This window comes from Pygoscelis adeliae, unplaced genomic scaffold (genome assembly GCF_000699105.1).
Source record: "Pygoscelis adeliae isolate BGI_AS28 unplaced genomic scaffold, ASM69910v1 Scaffold54, whole genome shotgun sequence".
Lineage (NCBI taxonomy): Eukaryota > Metazoa > Chordata > Aves > Sphenisciformes > Spheniscidae > Pygoscelis > Pygoscelis adeliae.
In genome coordinates this window covers 5,728,240-5,742,487 of record NW_008824982.1, presented here as the reverse complement: position 1 = coordinate 5,742,487, position 14,248 = coordinate 5,728,240, and the positions used below count along the sequence as shown (strand labels likewise).

The window sequence follows — 14,248 nt, the reverse complement described above, 5'->3', positions numbered from 1 at the left end:
GAAAAACAAAAGATATGAAATTGTTGTCTTATTCTGCTACACATCATTCGGTACCTTATGATATTTTCTGGTAGTTTTAGTGTTTTAGAGAGTTGTTGGTTTTTTTAAGACACCTCTGTAAGTATGACGATGTGCACAATACTTTCCTTGGCTTGTGCCTTCTTTGGTAGAGCTTTTTCTTTTCTTTCCCTCTTTCTTTCAAACAGAGGGAACCAGACTTAACTAAGTTCAGCAGAATTGATGCTTCCTTGGTCTTGATTGCCTTCTTTGACTAATACCAAATAATTTAAGCCCTCTTCATTCCTTGTTTCCATTAACGTGGCTGAAAGAATACTGTCCGAATCTGCACATGGAACATCACTATCTGCATTTAAAAAAAAAAGACAAGACAACAGCCCAGTGATATACAGGAAGTATTAGAAAGCAAACAAAATCAGACAGCTGTTGGAGAAAGTTGGTCTAGTGACCGCATAAAGAGAGACTGATGATTCAAATTTATTTTCTGCTATTGCCTGTGTGGATTATAGCTTTAAGCAAATCACTTAGGGAGGGTTGGTCATCACCATTCATACCTCCACAGGCAGCAATACAGTTGTGAACATGACTTGCTTCTTTTGGTAGTAAAGATAGCCTGCATAAAGCCAAAGTGATTTTAATCTGTACCTTTGTGTAACCCTGCTAATAATACTGCTAGAGAGTCCTATAACATAGGAAGTTTTCTACCTACTAAATCATTATATACTGTCTCTCTAGAGGACTTGTAATATTCTGTCTTTCTAGAAGCTTGAACTTGGCAATCCAGTGTGTTTTTCCCATTTCTAAAAACTTCATATTTTTTCCCTCATTTGATGCTGTTCACATATACAGAGTTGCCTGAAATCTATTGCAGGGGATATATCTTTAAAAAGATGTAAAAATGATTAACTAAAGGCTCCAGTTATAATTGTTGCTATTTTTTGCATTTATTTTCGTAACGCGTACCTTCTTTTATTACACTCCCTCCTTATTTTACTTCACAACTGGAAAATTAAGCATGTGACATTAAGGGTTATCTGTTTAAAAGAATCACAAGCACTCTGCTGTTGCACCAGGCAACATACAATTTGTTATGTCACTATAATCACACACACACCCCCGAGCTACAAACTCAGAAGTCTGTTCCGCATGCTAGAGTCCATTAGGAAAGATTATCAAGAAAAGTCTGAAGAAGAATTTTGATTTTAGAAACCTGTTAGCAAGATGGGGATTGGGACATAGAGCAAACTGTGGTCACATACCACAGTGACTGACAGCTATGAAAAATCATTTGATACTCACTTTGTCAGTTCAGGACTATTATGGCAATATTTCGTAATTCAATCCCGACTAAGCCTTTACCAACCAGTACAGCTCTTCTTTGTATTTGGTTTTTGTTTAATAAAGCTTTTAATGGGAACCCTCAGGGGCAAGTTGCTTTGGAAAAGGCACGCTGGCAAACGCTGAGGGCTTGTTTGCAGCAAACTCTTAAGAGAGAAACCTTAAAATAAGGACCCAAGTAAAACTGGGTATTTACAGACCAGACATATGCCGGCTGACCTGCCTAAGTATAGAACACTAGAGGAGCATTCAGATTTGTTTCCTGTATAAGTATCTGGAACTGATGAGGTGATGTTTACACAAATGTGAGTATGAGGTCACTGAGATATTTTTACCAGATATATAGATACATTACTAATTCTTTCCCCAACAGGTCTGAAGAACTACAGAATATATAAAATATTATAATCCTTTTTCAGCCTATGCCCCACTGCATTTCTCATTATAGAGAAAAAGAGCTAAAAAAATCAAACACCTTGCCTTGGTTTTACTTTTTGAGCTTTGGGGACAAAATAAGTAAGAAAGACTATTTTTGCAGAATATTTTTACCCTATCCAAAGCCAGAGGAAGAATATAATGTTTGATGTCCTTTCTCCTATGACATGACACGTACAGGCTGTATTGCCACTTTCACAATGAGATTTTTGACTACAAGTGCCCTTTCCTTCACTGTTGTCATCTCTTAGCGCAGTGTTCGGCACCTATGAAAGCTTAGCACCATTCTGCTGTACAAGCCAAAAAATCTATTCAAAGATGTCAAGTTATGCAACACAATGCTTGCCTCTCACGTAAGTCAGCAAAGCAAGCAAATAATTTTTGCTCACTTAGTTATATGATGGATGGAGATAGAAGGTACTTAAAATGAGCAATTGAGGAAAATAATAATCATATATTGTGAAATTCCCCCAGAAATGTGAGAGCTAGAAGTACCACCAACAGCCTGGGAAGCCATAAGCCAATGCAGAGAATTCTGAATAATCTTTGGAAGCCTCTTCCAAAAAACTTTAAGAATTTGAAGGAAGATAGAGAGAAGCTGGAGCGGGGAGGCAGGTCAGTATATTCATGAGCTATCATTCTTTTCTTTTCAGTTTTAACATTGCTAAAATTAGTTGATTGATGTATAGTCATGCTGGGTTATACGTGAGTAAATGCAGGATAAAACATGTGATGTGATCCCCTCAGATTTCACAAGCAAAGCCTGGCTGAGCCAACAAAGTGCCCCGAGAGGAGGCGTCCAAGGAACACCTTCATGGAATCTGAAGTCGTGCTGGGGAGTCAACTCCAAACGCTTAAATCCTGAGGGGTTCTCTACACTGTGGGCTGCTGCATAGTGTAGAGTTACCCACGTTCGCTTTACAGCCTACCTCAGGGCATGAGGCAGGCTAGCTCTGGCAGTCCAGAGCTTTGTACAGGCTGAAAAGTATCCTGCTGAGAAGCAGGTTCCCACTGAGCTCTGTGCTCTCCCAGGTAGACTGCTTCCAATAACTAAAATGGCATGTTCAAAGCTCAGCACTGTACTTGCATAGATACCTGTCTCAGGTCCTAAATGCATGTAGCTTTGACCTTGCTGGACACTTTTCCTAGTAGTGGTATGCTTAAAGCACAACATCTGAGCCAAACTGCAGGTAAATTAATTACAATGCACCTCTCCAGGGGTAGGCAGAAGCTTACTCTAGAGAGCCCTGCATTAATTGACACAAGAAACTCTGATCGCCTGACTCACACTAATGAGGGATGGAGTTTGCTTGCTTAGCCTCCTCTGAGGAGACCGGTCCTAACCCGATAAAATCTATGCTTCCCCCTTCCCAATCTCAGCACCTCAGCCGGCTGCTTCCTGCCACAGGGCAGCAGCGGTGCCGAGCTGGGTCACGTATCCTGCCTCGCGATCGCAGAGTGTCTTTCCTTGCCTGCTTCGTAGGCTGTGTGGGCTCACAACATGTTTTGAAGTCCTGCCTGGAAGGGTGCGAATTTTTATGATGTCCTGATAAGCAGATGGGGTTTGGGGTGTTTAAGTTCAGAAGGTGACAACATATAAGAAGAAAAAAAAGTCAGTAGAAAAGCTGATTGGTAGAGACTGAACAAACTGATCTAGAGATACTGATCTTCTATTACAACTATTTCAGGGCCAGATCCTCATCTAGTGCAAATTAACAAAGCTCCATAGAAACCAGTGGGATGCCACTGATTTACACCAGCTAAGTAGCCGGCCTGAGACGTTACTAATTCTGGGTAACACAATCCCGTACAATGCTTAACACCTTCAATATGGTAAGGTATTTAGAAGTGCAGCCACATTTACTTTTTCCCGCTAATATCCTCTTGCTTTTCTCATACATACTCTGCCCTTTGTCCCTGCTACACAATGTATGTGGTAGTAAACAGGAGACTGGCTGACTTACTGGCATGGCTGAAAGATGTACCCCACGGTGAACACATTCAAAAGAAGCGCTTGATGACATGTCTTTGTTAAGGGTGAAAAAGGTGGCTACTGAACCCTGACTTCTCCACCTCGGCTATGTTGGTTAGCTCAAAGACAGTTCCTGTGTAGGGAGTATTTTCCTGATACCTGCTGTCCACCTGGAGCTGGAGATGCTGTGTTTCAGTTTCTCCACATTGCCAGTAAGAATATAAATAGAACAAATATATATCCGTTTTAATACTCCACTCTGTATTATATATCAGTGGAGATATATCTGTGTTTCCTGTCTAATGAAGCATATGATCTTGCATGGTTTGAGGGTGACTCACCAAGCTTTGCTATTCTGTCAGACACTAAAGGTGCTAAAAGTGAGAATTTTGCTCACCCTGCACTTCCACTGCACTAAACTGCTTGAAGTATTGACTGCCTGTCTTTCTTATTTTAATAGATTTTTCAGAGATCTGTGGACTGAAACCTCTGTGTGCAAGAAGCTGTCTTGGGAAATACAAATATAAACCAGTTTATTATCTTGTTTATTATCATTTATAATATAAGAGCACCAAAAAAGGTCAGTTCCACATTTGCTGCAATACAATAAGGCTGTATAAATAGGAAAGCACCCCCCTTCCCCAGGTCACAAAACAGGATTCATTTTAATAAGTTTTAATCACCCAAATCTTACTTGTCCAGTTTAAGCTCCTTGCCTAGGCTGCCTTACCAGTCAACGGAGAGAGAAAGGAGGAATGAGTCCCTTTGTGGAGATGCTTATTTCACATCCTTACCTTTACACAGTAACATCCCCTGAACTTGTCTACAACTCTCTGGTGACTGTCAAACAGCCTAGACAGCCAGAGTAATTGCAGTGCCTAAGTTTTAGTTGCTTATGTCTGTACACCCATACTACACAAATGTCAGCTCTTATAACATCGTATCATCTGATTTTTTTTCCTCAGTCCAAGGCAAAATATTAGAATGACTTTCCTTGCAGTATCACACGGCTCATGTGCGCTCTCTGGAATCAAACAGCATTTGTCTAGGGGACAAATAAGAAACGATCACGCCACCAAGTCCCCTTTTTCCTGCAGCGTTGTAACCACTCACTGTTTTGGAAGAAGCCTTTTCTCTGACCTCCGCTGGCTTTGGGTCAGCCACTCACTAAGCTAAGTGGGGAAGAGGATTACTGAATTTCAGAAAAATACAAAGGAGACTAGATACAAGGTTTTAAAAATGTCTCTTATCAACACATCTGCTTTAGAGAAGCTTCCGTTTGTCCAAGTGATTACTTTAAGTTCAGAAAGGTGTGCAGAATAGTTTTTAAAAGGCAGCTGGTTTTAGGAAAATAAACTGATTACTCTTACACAGGGAACAGCAAACCAGTACTACTCAGCCAGCAGAGAGGGCAGACATAAAATTAATGGTGAAATCACTGATTCCAGATTTTAATATCAAATCCCTTAATACAAAGTTTTGCACTGAGATTTTTTAAAAAAAAAAAAAAAGTGACATTTTTAGCAAGTACTTTAACTGCTGAAAAAAGTAAATACACTGAGTCAGTGGCTCTGGAAAGAAAAGCGAAAAAAGGAAACATTACAAAATTCTAACTGTTTTATCTTTCCACATTTTTCAAGCAACATCTCCAGCTTAGGGATTTAAAAATTATCATTTTGAGGCCAAATGTGTTTCCTTTTAGTCTTTAGTCTTTTGCCCTGCATTTCCTCAGGCTCCCTCCAACTGCCCTGCCTCTCCTCTCGCCAGAGAAGACACTCCTAGCAGTAAGAGTGTGGTGCTGTGACACAGCTTCTGAGCAATTAGGCATGTTTTCCTTATAGGTCCAAAAGGGATTGTGGGGAGCAGCACTGATAAGAATAGTCCTCCTGGGTCATAAAGGCAAGGAGCCGCTCCAGCTGCTTAATGCCCAGTTGTCTGATGTCGGCAAAGATGTTTGCCAAAACAAACAGGTGTTTCCATCCGTAAAGGGGCATGCTTGGGACCCGCAAAAATACAGTGCTGTCTTGTATGTACAAATGTAAAAAGTTATGTCTGAAAATAGATGGACTGGTTATTTTTACAGCAATATAGGGCCACCCTGTTAGCATGCTGATTCATGACATTTCATTTGCACTTCTTGAAACTGGGGGAAGGACAGCCTATCTTTCAGCAATGAATGGGGACTCTGGTGACAGGGCCTCTGCTCAATCAATTCCCATTGGATTCAAAACCCACCGGTGTCTCAGTCCTCCAGCTGGATAGTGCTTCCCTGACTCAGAAAAATGTTGTTAATGCTACTTAATGCCCACAATCAATATCCTGGGAAAGCCTGTAAGAGCAAGAAGGAAAAACTCTAAACTGGTAGACCCGTTCCTTGCCCTGAGTTTGCTTCCCTCCCTTCCGAAGCAGGAGTGCCAGGAGCTGCTGGTATTGCTTAGGCATATTTGTTGCCACTTGATGCCTCCTTTAGAAGGGTAACTCTTGCAATAACAAAGCCGGCATCCTTTTTGCCATCCCCACGCTATCCTGTTAGCGTGCTGCCCAGACCACTAACATACTGTCTGTATTAATTCACCTGCACTTGCAATCTGTGTGTCATACTGCACCAGCATTAATGTTGTTGAGAAAATCTAATGTTTTCCAGCTCTCCCACCTATGAAATAGCACCTACAGAATCTACGGACCTGCTAAAGGTGTGGCTACCTACAAGTAGGCAGGGCTCAACAGAATTTGGAAGATGTATGATTCCATGTAGGGCTAAGTATCATAGTTATTTTGAGCCTGTTGTTTCACTTTGCTTAATATCTGGCTCTTTCTTTTGGAACCAAGTCTCCCGGTGAGAGCAAGCATTTCTTGGCGGTAGGCTCATGACAGGAGTTTCATTACACACAAAGGCCAATGACCACGTAACATTTTTGGAAAATGTTGTCCAGGACAATCCATCATGGAACAGTCTTTTGGATTATTTGTTTTTGCTATCATCTTTCTGCTACTACTACAAACACAAGAAGTACTTCACTTAGTCCCAGCTAAAAATGAATGCAAATTTAAAAAATCACTTACTTATTATACAGTGTTTTACAAGTCACAGACTGAGACATATTCCATGCCCTGAGCTGTTTACGACGGGGTCATAATGGAACATGCATTTTAGTCTGGAAGCTCGACTAGAACCTGAATTGCTGGTTCTTGCTTAAATCAATCACACTTCTGGAGCCCACGTTTCACTGAACTCCGCTGCACGAGACTTACATCACAGGCAGAAAAACTGTTGAATTAATTTAAGGCTGGAGAGCTACAGAAAACTGACATGCATGTGTCCCTGATCATATAATCCAGCAACATTAAGACATCATGAGGACTCTAGACCTTCAATCAAGTACACAGCATAACATTTTAATGGGCTTATAAAGACTGTACTTGGGGAAAGAGGGAGATAACCTACGGGAGAACTATGAATATACAGAGAAATATGTATGTGCATTATAGAGACATGTAAAGAGCTTATCAAGTGTTTAGATTAAATTGCAAATACATTTAAACCAAAGGATATGTAGATGAATAAAATTCAAGTTATACTGTTTCCTGATGGGCATTCCCTGTATGAAAATCAACAGATGAGCCTGAGAAGAAGTAAGGAGGAGTTTCGAGAACTGAAGCATGAAAACGTTGAATGAAAGCATGAAGACAGGCTTTGTCTTCCCATCCCAATGCAGATCCAGCAGTCGGACTGTGGCAACAACAGCTGGGCAGAGCCTATGGAAAGGGAAGAATGGGGGGAAGCCACAAGAGGGAACAGGGGGTCTGGTGGGAAAAAGAGTAAGGCTCGGGGAGAGAGTGTGCCGAGCAAAACAGGCTGGCTCTGAGAGCTATTGCCAAAACTCTGCCTGCATTGAAGTGCCCTACTTACCACAGTGGGCCAGATTTTACCAACTAGGTTATTATAAACAGGCTCAATGGAGTCTCATTTAAAAAGTGACCACCGCCAACAGATTCGCCGAATATAATGTACGTTATGGAGTACCACTATTATTAAGACTACCCTAAAAGTCCATTATACAACCACATTTTCTGTAGTAAACTGGTTTTTCAATTTTTTACTGTTCAAACTGAAACTTTTCATGGAAACCTCAATCCATATTTTCCTTTTCAATAGCTTGGCCATTTCTAAGAACGCTACTTTTGTCTCTGGCAAAAAAATAAAGAAATGGCTTTTTCTCTGTGACCTCTGCTGTGTGGCAGAACCTGAAATTTTGGCAAAAAATAATGTTTTTTATGTTAAGAATATGTATTTGTCATCCCAGTGAAAGTAATGATTGAGCAAGTTAACAGCAGGGGAAAGATCATGCTTAGCTGGCACATGCTGCGCAGAGACTTGTGCTGAAACTAAAATCCTTGCTTGTTATATCTGTGCCAGGCCTGCTCCACCAAAAGCATAACAACCTATATTCCAGCCTCTTTCCCCAACACCAAGAAGCAGAAGGGCTGGCTCGTGTTTAAAAGTTTCACCCCTGCTAAAGGTTTTAACAGATATTGATGTAATACCACAAGAATTTCTTAACTCCCTTAGTTTTCATGTCTCTGTTGCCTGTGGAGTTAGGGAATTGAGAGCAAAGATGTCTAAGCTAGGAAACCACACTAGCTCAGGAGCATATGCAAGCAGTCAAATCAGTACAGCCCTGTGTCCAGTGGATGTTGTGCTCCTGTAGCCATCTGAAAATTAAACATCTAGTCTGAGATGCTGTATTCAAGTCGAATATGGCAAGTCACCTAGATTCCAGACATCATCAATCGAGAGAAAGGCAAAAGGTGACCCCTTTCATGCCATGATACATGCCTAAAGCGCGGGAGTTGTCACTCTCTGGAGATGTCTATTTCTGCTCCTGACTACTGAGATATCTAGAAGAGTATCTTAGATGAGACTCCTAGCTTCTAGACAGCTGCGTTTAGGTGAGATAAAGTCCATCTAAACTGTAAGGCCTATTAGCTTGGGCATAGCGCCTAATTAATTGCCTGTACTCCTTTCCTGAGCTAATGCCAGGCTTAGATTTGTGCCAGATTAAGTATCTCTTTCCTGAACTCCACTATTCAGAGCCAAGATGCCCTTAAAGAAACTAGGAAATTACACTACATGCAAATACACAAAGCTTTTCATTATAGCATAAGGGTGCGAAATCAGCTGTTAAAAAACCATGAAATGCTAGGTTGTCACTGCTGGCTTACTTTGGTCCCATCATGTCTTGATAAAGTTTTTAGTCAGTCTTGTAATGACATATAAACATGTCATGCACAGACTGGATCTGACAGAGAGAAATCACAATGGGGATAAACTGACATTTGTAAAGCTACACCAAACTATAAAGATTATAAAGACAGCAAAATATCAAATAGGCTGTCATTAACTGAGCATTGGACAATGTCAGTGAATTGAATATAGGGAGAATCCCACAGAAAAAGTACTACGTAGTTCTGTAATTGAGTACTGTGTCATTCCTGGAATGGATCAGGAAGCTTTTAGGAAATCACAAAATATTGATGTATCAAAACGGTTTATGAAGCAGGATGAGTTCCTAGTTCAACAACATTTTGTGAAGGAAAACAAAAACAAAAACAAAGACAAAACCTTCAGATATTTTATAAACAACTAGGTTTTGCTTTTTTAGAATGGAAAGTAATTCTTTCAACAGGAAATATTTTTCATTAGAAAACCATAGAACGCAAACATGTTAAATTAAAAAAAAAAAACCCACCCTGTGAAATAAAAGTGAAATACTTCAACTGATAAAAAATTTCTTTTTGCAGATTTTCAGATCACATTGTTTACCAAGACTTCACTTTTTCTCAAGATTTAGCCAGTCAGGAATTACTGCAGGATGTGAAAAGCTTCTTGTTCTGGCCCAGTCAGGATGTTCATTTCCATGTTTAGATGATTTGAATCACAGTTGCACAGACAACTTAAAATTTAGCATTGCCTATTTTTTTTAATTCCTGTCCTCATAACCTTAATAATGTTCTTATATAATTGGGCTTTGTTGTGTCCCATGTCTTAAATATGTCTTTCCTAGCATCATTTTGTTTTATTCATTCACGGTGTGCAGAGCACAGGCATGATGTGACTCCTGGCTGGAGCTATCACAGTTTGGGCTAGGATAAAGGCCGCCTTACTTAGGTACCTAATTTATGCCTCACTTTCAGGCAACTACGGAATCAGTACTCCTAAAGAAAGTGCCTAACTGCCATGTTTAGCTGATGAAGAGGCAGTAGACGCCTTTGAAATTGGAATGGTTTTCCACCCAGAAGCCTTCTAAAGCTCCCCTTGACTGTACGAGGAACGTAAGCATTTACTTTAGCAGAACAGGGTCATGAAGTATCAAAAATTTAGATGCAAGCTGGATGTCTCTGTGAGGCAGGCTCCGTTGCAACGTTATAGGGGTCTTTTTGCTTGGTAATCTTATATGTGCTTTACCTAATGCATCATACCTAATGGCACTTAGTGAATCTTTCCAATTTCATTATGAGAGAGGTAAATCTTTGCTGTTCCCATTTTATAGGCAGAGAATTTGAGGCAGTGACAAATGCAATGAAAAAACCTGCTGAATCTCTCTTTATTCACGGGGAAGAGGCCATGGGGACAGAAGGTGCTGGCCCACACTCACCTTCAAAAGCTTGGTTGATGACTCCAGTTGCTGCCTCTTTGTCTTCAAGGTAGGGGGTAAAGGACAGTGGAGAGTGTCTTATCTCTTGCAGTTTTTCCTGAATGTAAGAGAAAGCAGGTCTGTTGTGAGGTTCTTGGGCCCAGCATCTTGTCATTAAATCACATCTGGAAAAAAATTGTTAAAATGCAAACATTAAAGGTAATAGAATCATTCATCTCAACACTTACCATTACATCATATGAGAAGCAAGTTTGGCCTAGATTTTCAACTTCCAAAAACTTTATATGTGGTACAAAGATTATCATCAGCTGCTGAGGGAAGGAAAAGCAGATTAAAAATCAGTTGTCAGGAATACTCACTATGAATGCTTTTCATTTTTCAAAGATGGATATTTTTTAGATTTGGAGCAGCTATAACATTAAAAAAACCAAAAGACACATTTGCCATTAATACTTGCTCTCACCAAAGAAGTCATCAATGTTTTCTAAGAAAGCAGACAAGGAGGTAATTCTCTCACAGAAAAAAAAGGATGTCTAAAACCAGAAATGAACCTGAAGCTATCAGCTTAATTAATCCTCCTTCAACTCATGCCACCTCAAATTTAGCGGAAGTTCAAGGCAAACCCTCCAGCACAGAGAGGGTTAATTTAGACATCTCCCTCCAGACCAAAACAAATATAAGTAAGTTTTCCCATCAAAGGCAAAAACGGTATGAGTTTCCTCCGGGTGCAGGGATCCCACCTTGCACAACACTATCTGTACCATTCAGTGGAAAACTGACCCTCCTGTTTGTCTAAAGGACAGGGCTGATTTATATTGCTTACTTGAGGAGAGTCCAGGCTACACAAAACCAAATCCTACAAAAGCCAGGGGGAGCCAGGCTGAAAACCAAAATGCAGCCAGCACCCGGATATGCTAAATATTGGGAGTGGAGGGGGGTCTTAGGGTCTCAAAACCGGAGAGCAGTGTTTGAGCAGCCAGTGAAAGGCTGGTTCAGGAAGCTGCTACTGGAATGTGGAGTATTCACCTCTAAGCCCTAAGTTCAAATTCTCCTCTGACAAACAGCCTCCCAGACCTGCTGCTATGTGATACCAGGCGTTACTGAGTTATGTGAAATTAATTGGCTTGCTCAGATCCTCGCTTATCCATCTTAAAAAGGAGACTGCTGTCCTTCACCACAACTGGGTATCTTACAAAACCCTTGGTGACAGGTGGGAGGAATCTCTTGACTTCTGATTTTTCAATGATATTTTTCATTAAAATATTGGGATTGGATGAGAAACATGAGCAGAAAAATTGTTTCAGAACCACTTTTCATCAGCCTGTATCGCATGGTTGCAGAGCTGGACAGAGTGATTCTGTTTTTTCAAAAGGACCCAAAGAAATCTTGAAAATCCATTTTAAGAATCTAAAAAGTGATAGTGACTTCCTAATGCTCTGAATCACTTCATCTCCTCACCTACTTTCAGGTGTACTGGTTATTGATGACACTGGAAATATAGATGGAAAAGTACTGAATAGGACTCAAAATAGCTCTGGTTTTCCTTCTGCTGCCGGCAAAGTATCTGTCACACTGAGTCTGAAAGCCAGCTTTGATTGCTGGAAGCCAAACAATCTGCTTTCTCGCCATGCTGGTTTGTAGGATATCCAAGAAAAAAACATGGGTTCAGGTGCTGTGCTCCGCCAGGTTAGCGCTTGGGCTGTGATGAGCAGAGCCTTGTGCAAGGAGTAGCAATGAAGTAAAAGAGCTTACTGAGTACACTGCTCCTCTAACAGAAAGGAAGAAACAGCCAGCCATAGGCCAACGGAGGGAGAAAGAAACAGGAAATGATGTATGAGTCATAGAATGGTTTGGGTTGGAAAGGACCTTCAAAGTTCATCTAGTCCACCCCCCCTGCCATGGGCTGGGAGATCTTTCACTAGTCCAGGTTGCTCAAAGCCCCGTCCAACCTGACTTTGAACACTTCCAATGATGGGGCATCCACAACTTCTCTGGGCAACCTGCTCCAGTGCTTCACCATCCTCCTCGTAAAAAATTTCTTCCTTATATACAATCTAAATCTACCCTCTTTTCATTTATGAAACAAGAACACAACAAATGTGGATTCTGAATATGTTTGTATTCCTAAGACCAATCACTGTCTTTCTAAATAACTAAATTTTTGTTGGACAATCTGCTTTATAAAGCCGTTCAGTTTTGTTATTGAGTGGGGATATTCATTGCTGCCAAAAACATTCAAAACTGGAATTTTTGCATTTTAATTATATTCCATATTCTTGTTTCCTAAATCAAATTACTTGCTGGTTGACTTAAAATATTAATACCAGATAGAACTGATATTGTTCACAAAGTATTTAATTCAGATAGGCTTTAGGTTTCTAATGACAAAAACTTTCATGCTGTCTCAGAATATATCTGCAAATTTTGCATGGACAGCTATTTGTGGCATGATATTTAGCTTTCGAGGCATGTTGTGATATCCAAAGTTTTAAGTCACATGGCACAAACTTTTACTAGCCCAGAAATGCATCAGCATAAGACCAGTCAAGAGAGTGAAAGCCAGGTTAATATGCCAAGATGTACATGAATGACAGCTTGAGCACATTCCTATATTTTCTTGGGAGCCAAACATGGGCTAGCAAATAGTGCATTGCTTCAGTATGAGGAAGAGACTCAGAGAATTCCTCCACTTCATGGGGAAAGCCTTTCAGGAAGAAATGAAAAATAACAGATCCAACCACAACATCAGCTAAAGGTTTATGTCAGGTTTAAGAACTAGTCTGTACACCTGGATGTACACCTACACACCTACACTTCACAATTGTGTTTTGTCTGAGTGGCATAACTGGTAATGATATGCCCAACAGAGCTGGATATGTGGGACAAATAAGAATTTGAGAGCCTGGAAAACCAAAGAAATAATATTCATTATCTGATATTGGAGGCTGAAAGTGAATAATTCCTGAAATGTGCTTTAGTGCACAGAAGCTACAGGACATTACCAATTTTCTCTCACATGCGATGGAAAATACAATTGATGTGGGGATTTTCTTAGAAAAGGAGAAAATTTATTGGGATGAAAAAGAGCCCCTGCTTTCATCTGATGCATTCTGAGCAAGCCCTTCTTCTCTCCCATCCTCCAAATTGCTCCGGGGGAATGTTCCCAGAGCCAAATAGCAAAAGCTCATAGTTACCAAACTGAAGTTTCTTCATCAAACTCAGTTGTGTAACTTTGCATGAGAATGAGCATTTGGTGAAACCACAGCTTCAAGGCAGCAAGTGGCACCGCGCTTGTACAAATTCTCCTGACTGCAATCCACAGGATTTCAGGATCTATGTTAAATTAGCTCAGTTCAGTTCAAACTTTGGCATGCTCTTGCATGCAAGCCTCACACCCAGGTGGCTGTGCCAGATGTGGATCTCTGACTGCAAAAGTAGTGCCATTCATGCATCTAATTCATATTTCAATAAATGTGGCTCATTTATAGATCCCCAAGCCCCTTTTCCAGTTCATTACCAAGCTTCATCTATCCCCACTTCTTTGGGGAAAAGCAAATGATTACTCCCTGGAGTAACATCTTGTGGAGGTGAGGGAGAGAATTTCTGCCCCCTGCCAAAAAAAACCAAATCCCACTTCCTTAGTGCTTTTACACCCCAAGGTTTCTGTGTCAGCCCTACTTGCCCTTGCAGCGTAAGCCTACCACAGATTCCTAAACACTTCTCAGCTGAAGTAGTTTGGCCTTTGAACTCTCTTCCTATCAGTGATGGTTTGTTTTGTTAAATGACAATGAGAAAGCCAAAGTGCCGAGGAGACAATTACTGGCTGCTG

At 40.6% G+C, this 14,248-nt stretch overlaps 1 protein-coding gene across 1 annotated transcript in view; it reads right to left on the bottom strand.

The window, feature by feature from the left end:
- Positions 1–218: 218 nt before the first annotated feature.
- Positions 219–14,248, bottom strand: part of ROS1 (ROS proto-oncogene 1 , receptor tyrosine kinase) — a 75,131-nt gene continuing 61,101 nt past the window's right edge. The window contains 2 exon segments of the mRNA XM_009325691.1: positions 219–364; positions 10,420–10,583. Of these exon segments, the coding sequence (XP_009323966.1) occupies positions 219–364; positions 10,420–10,583 (310 nt within the window).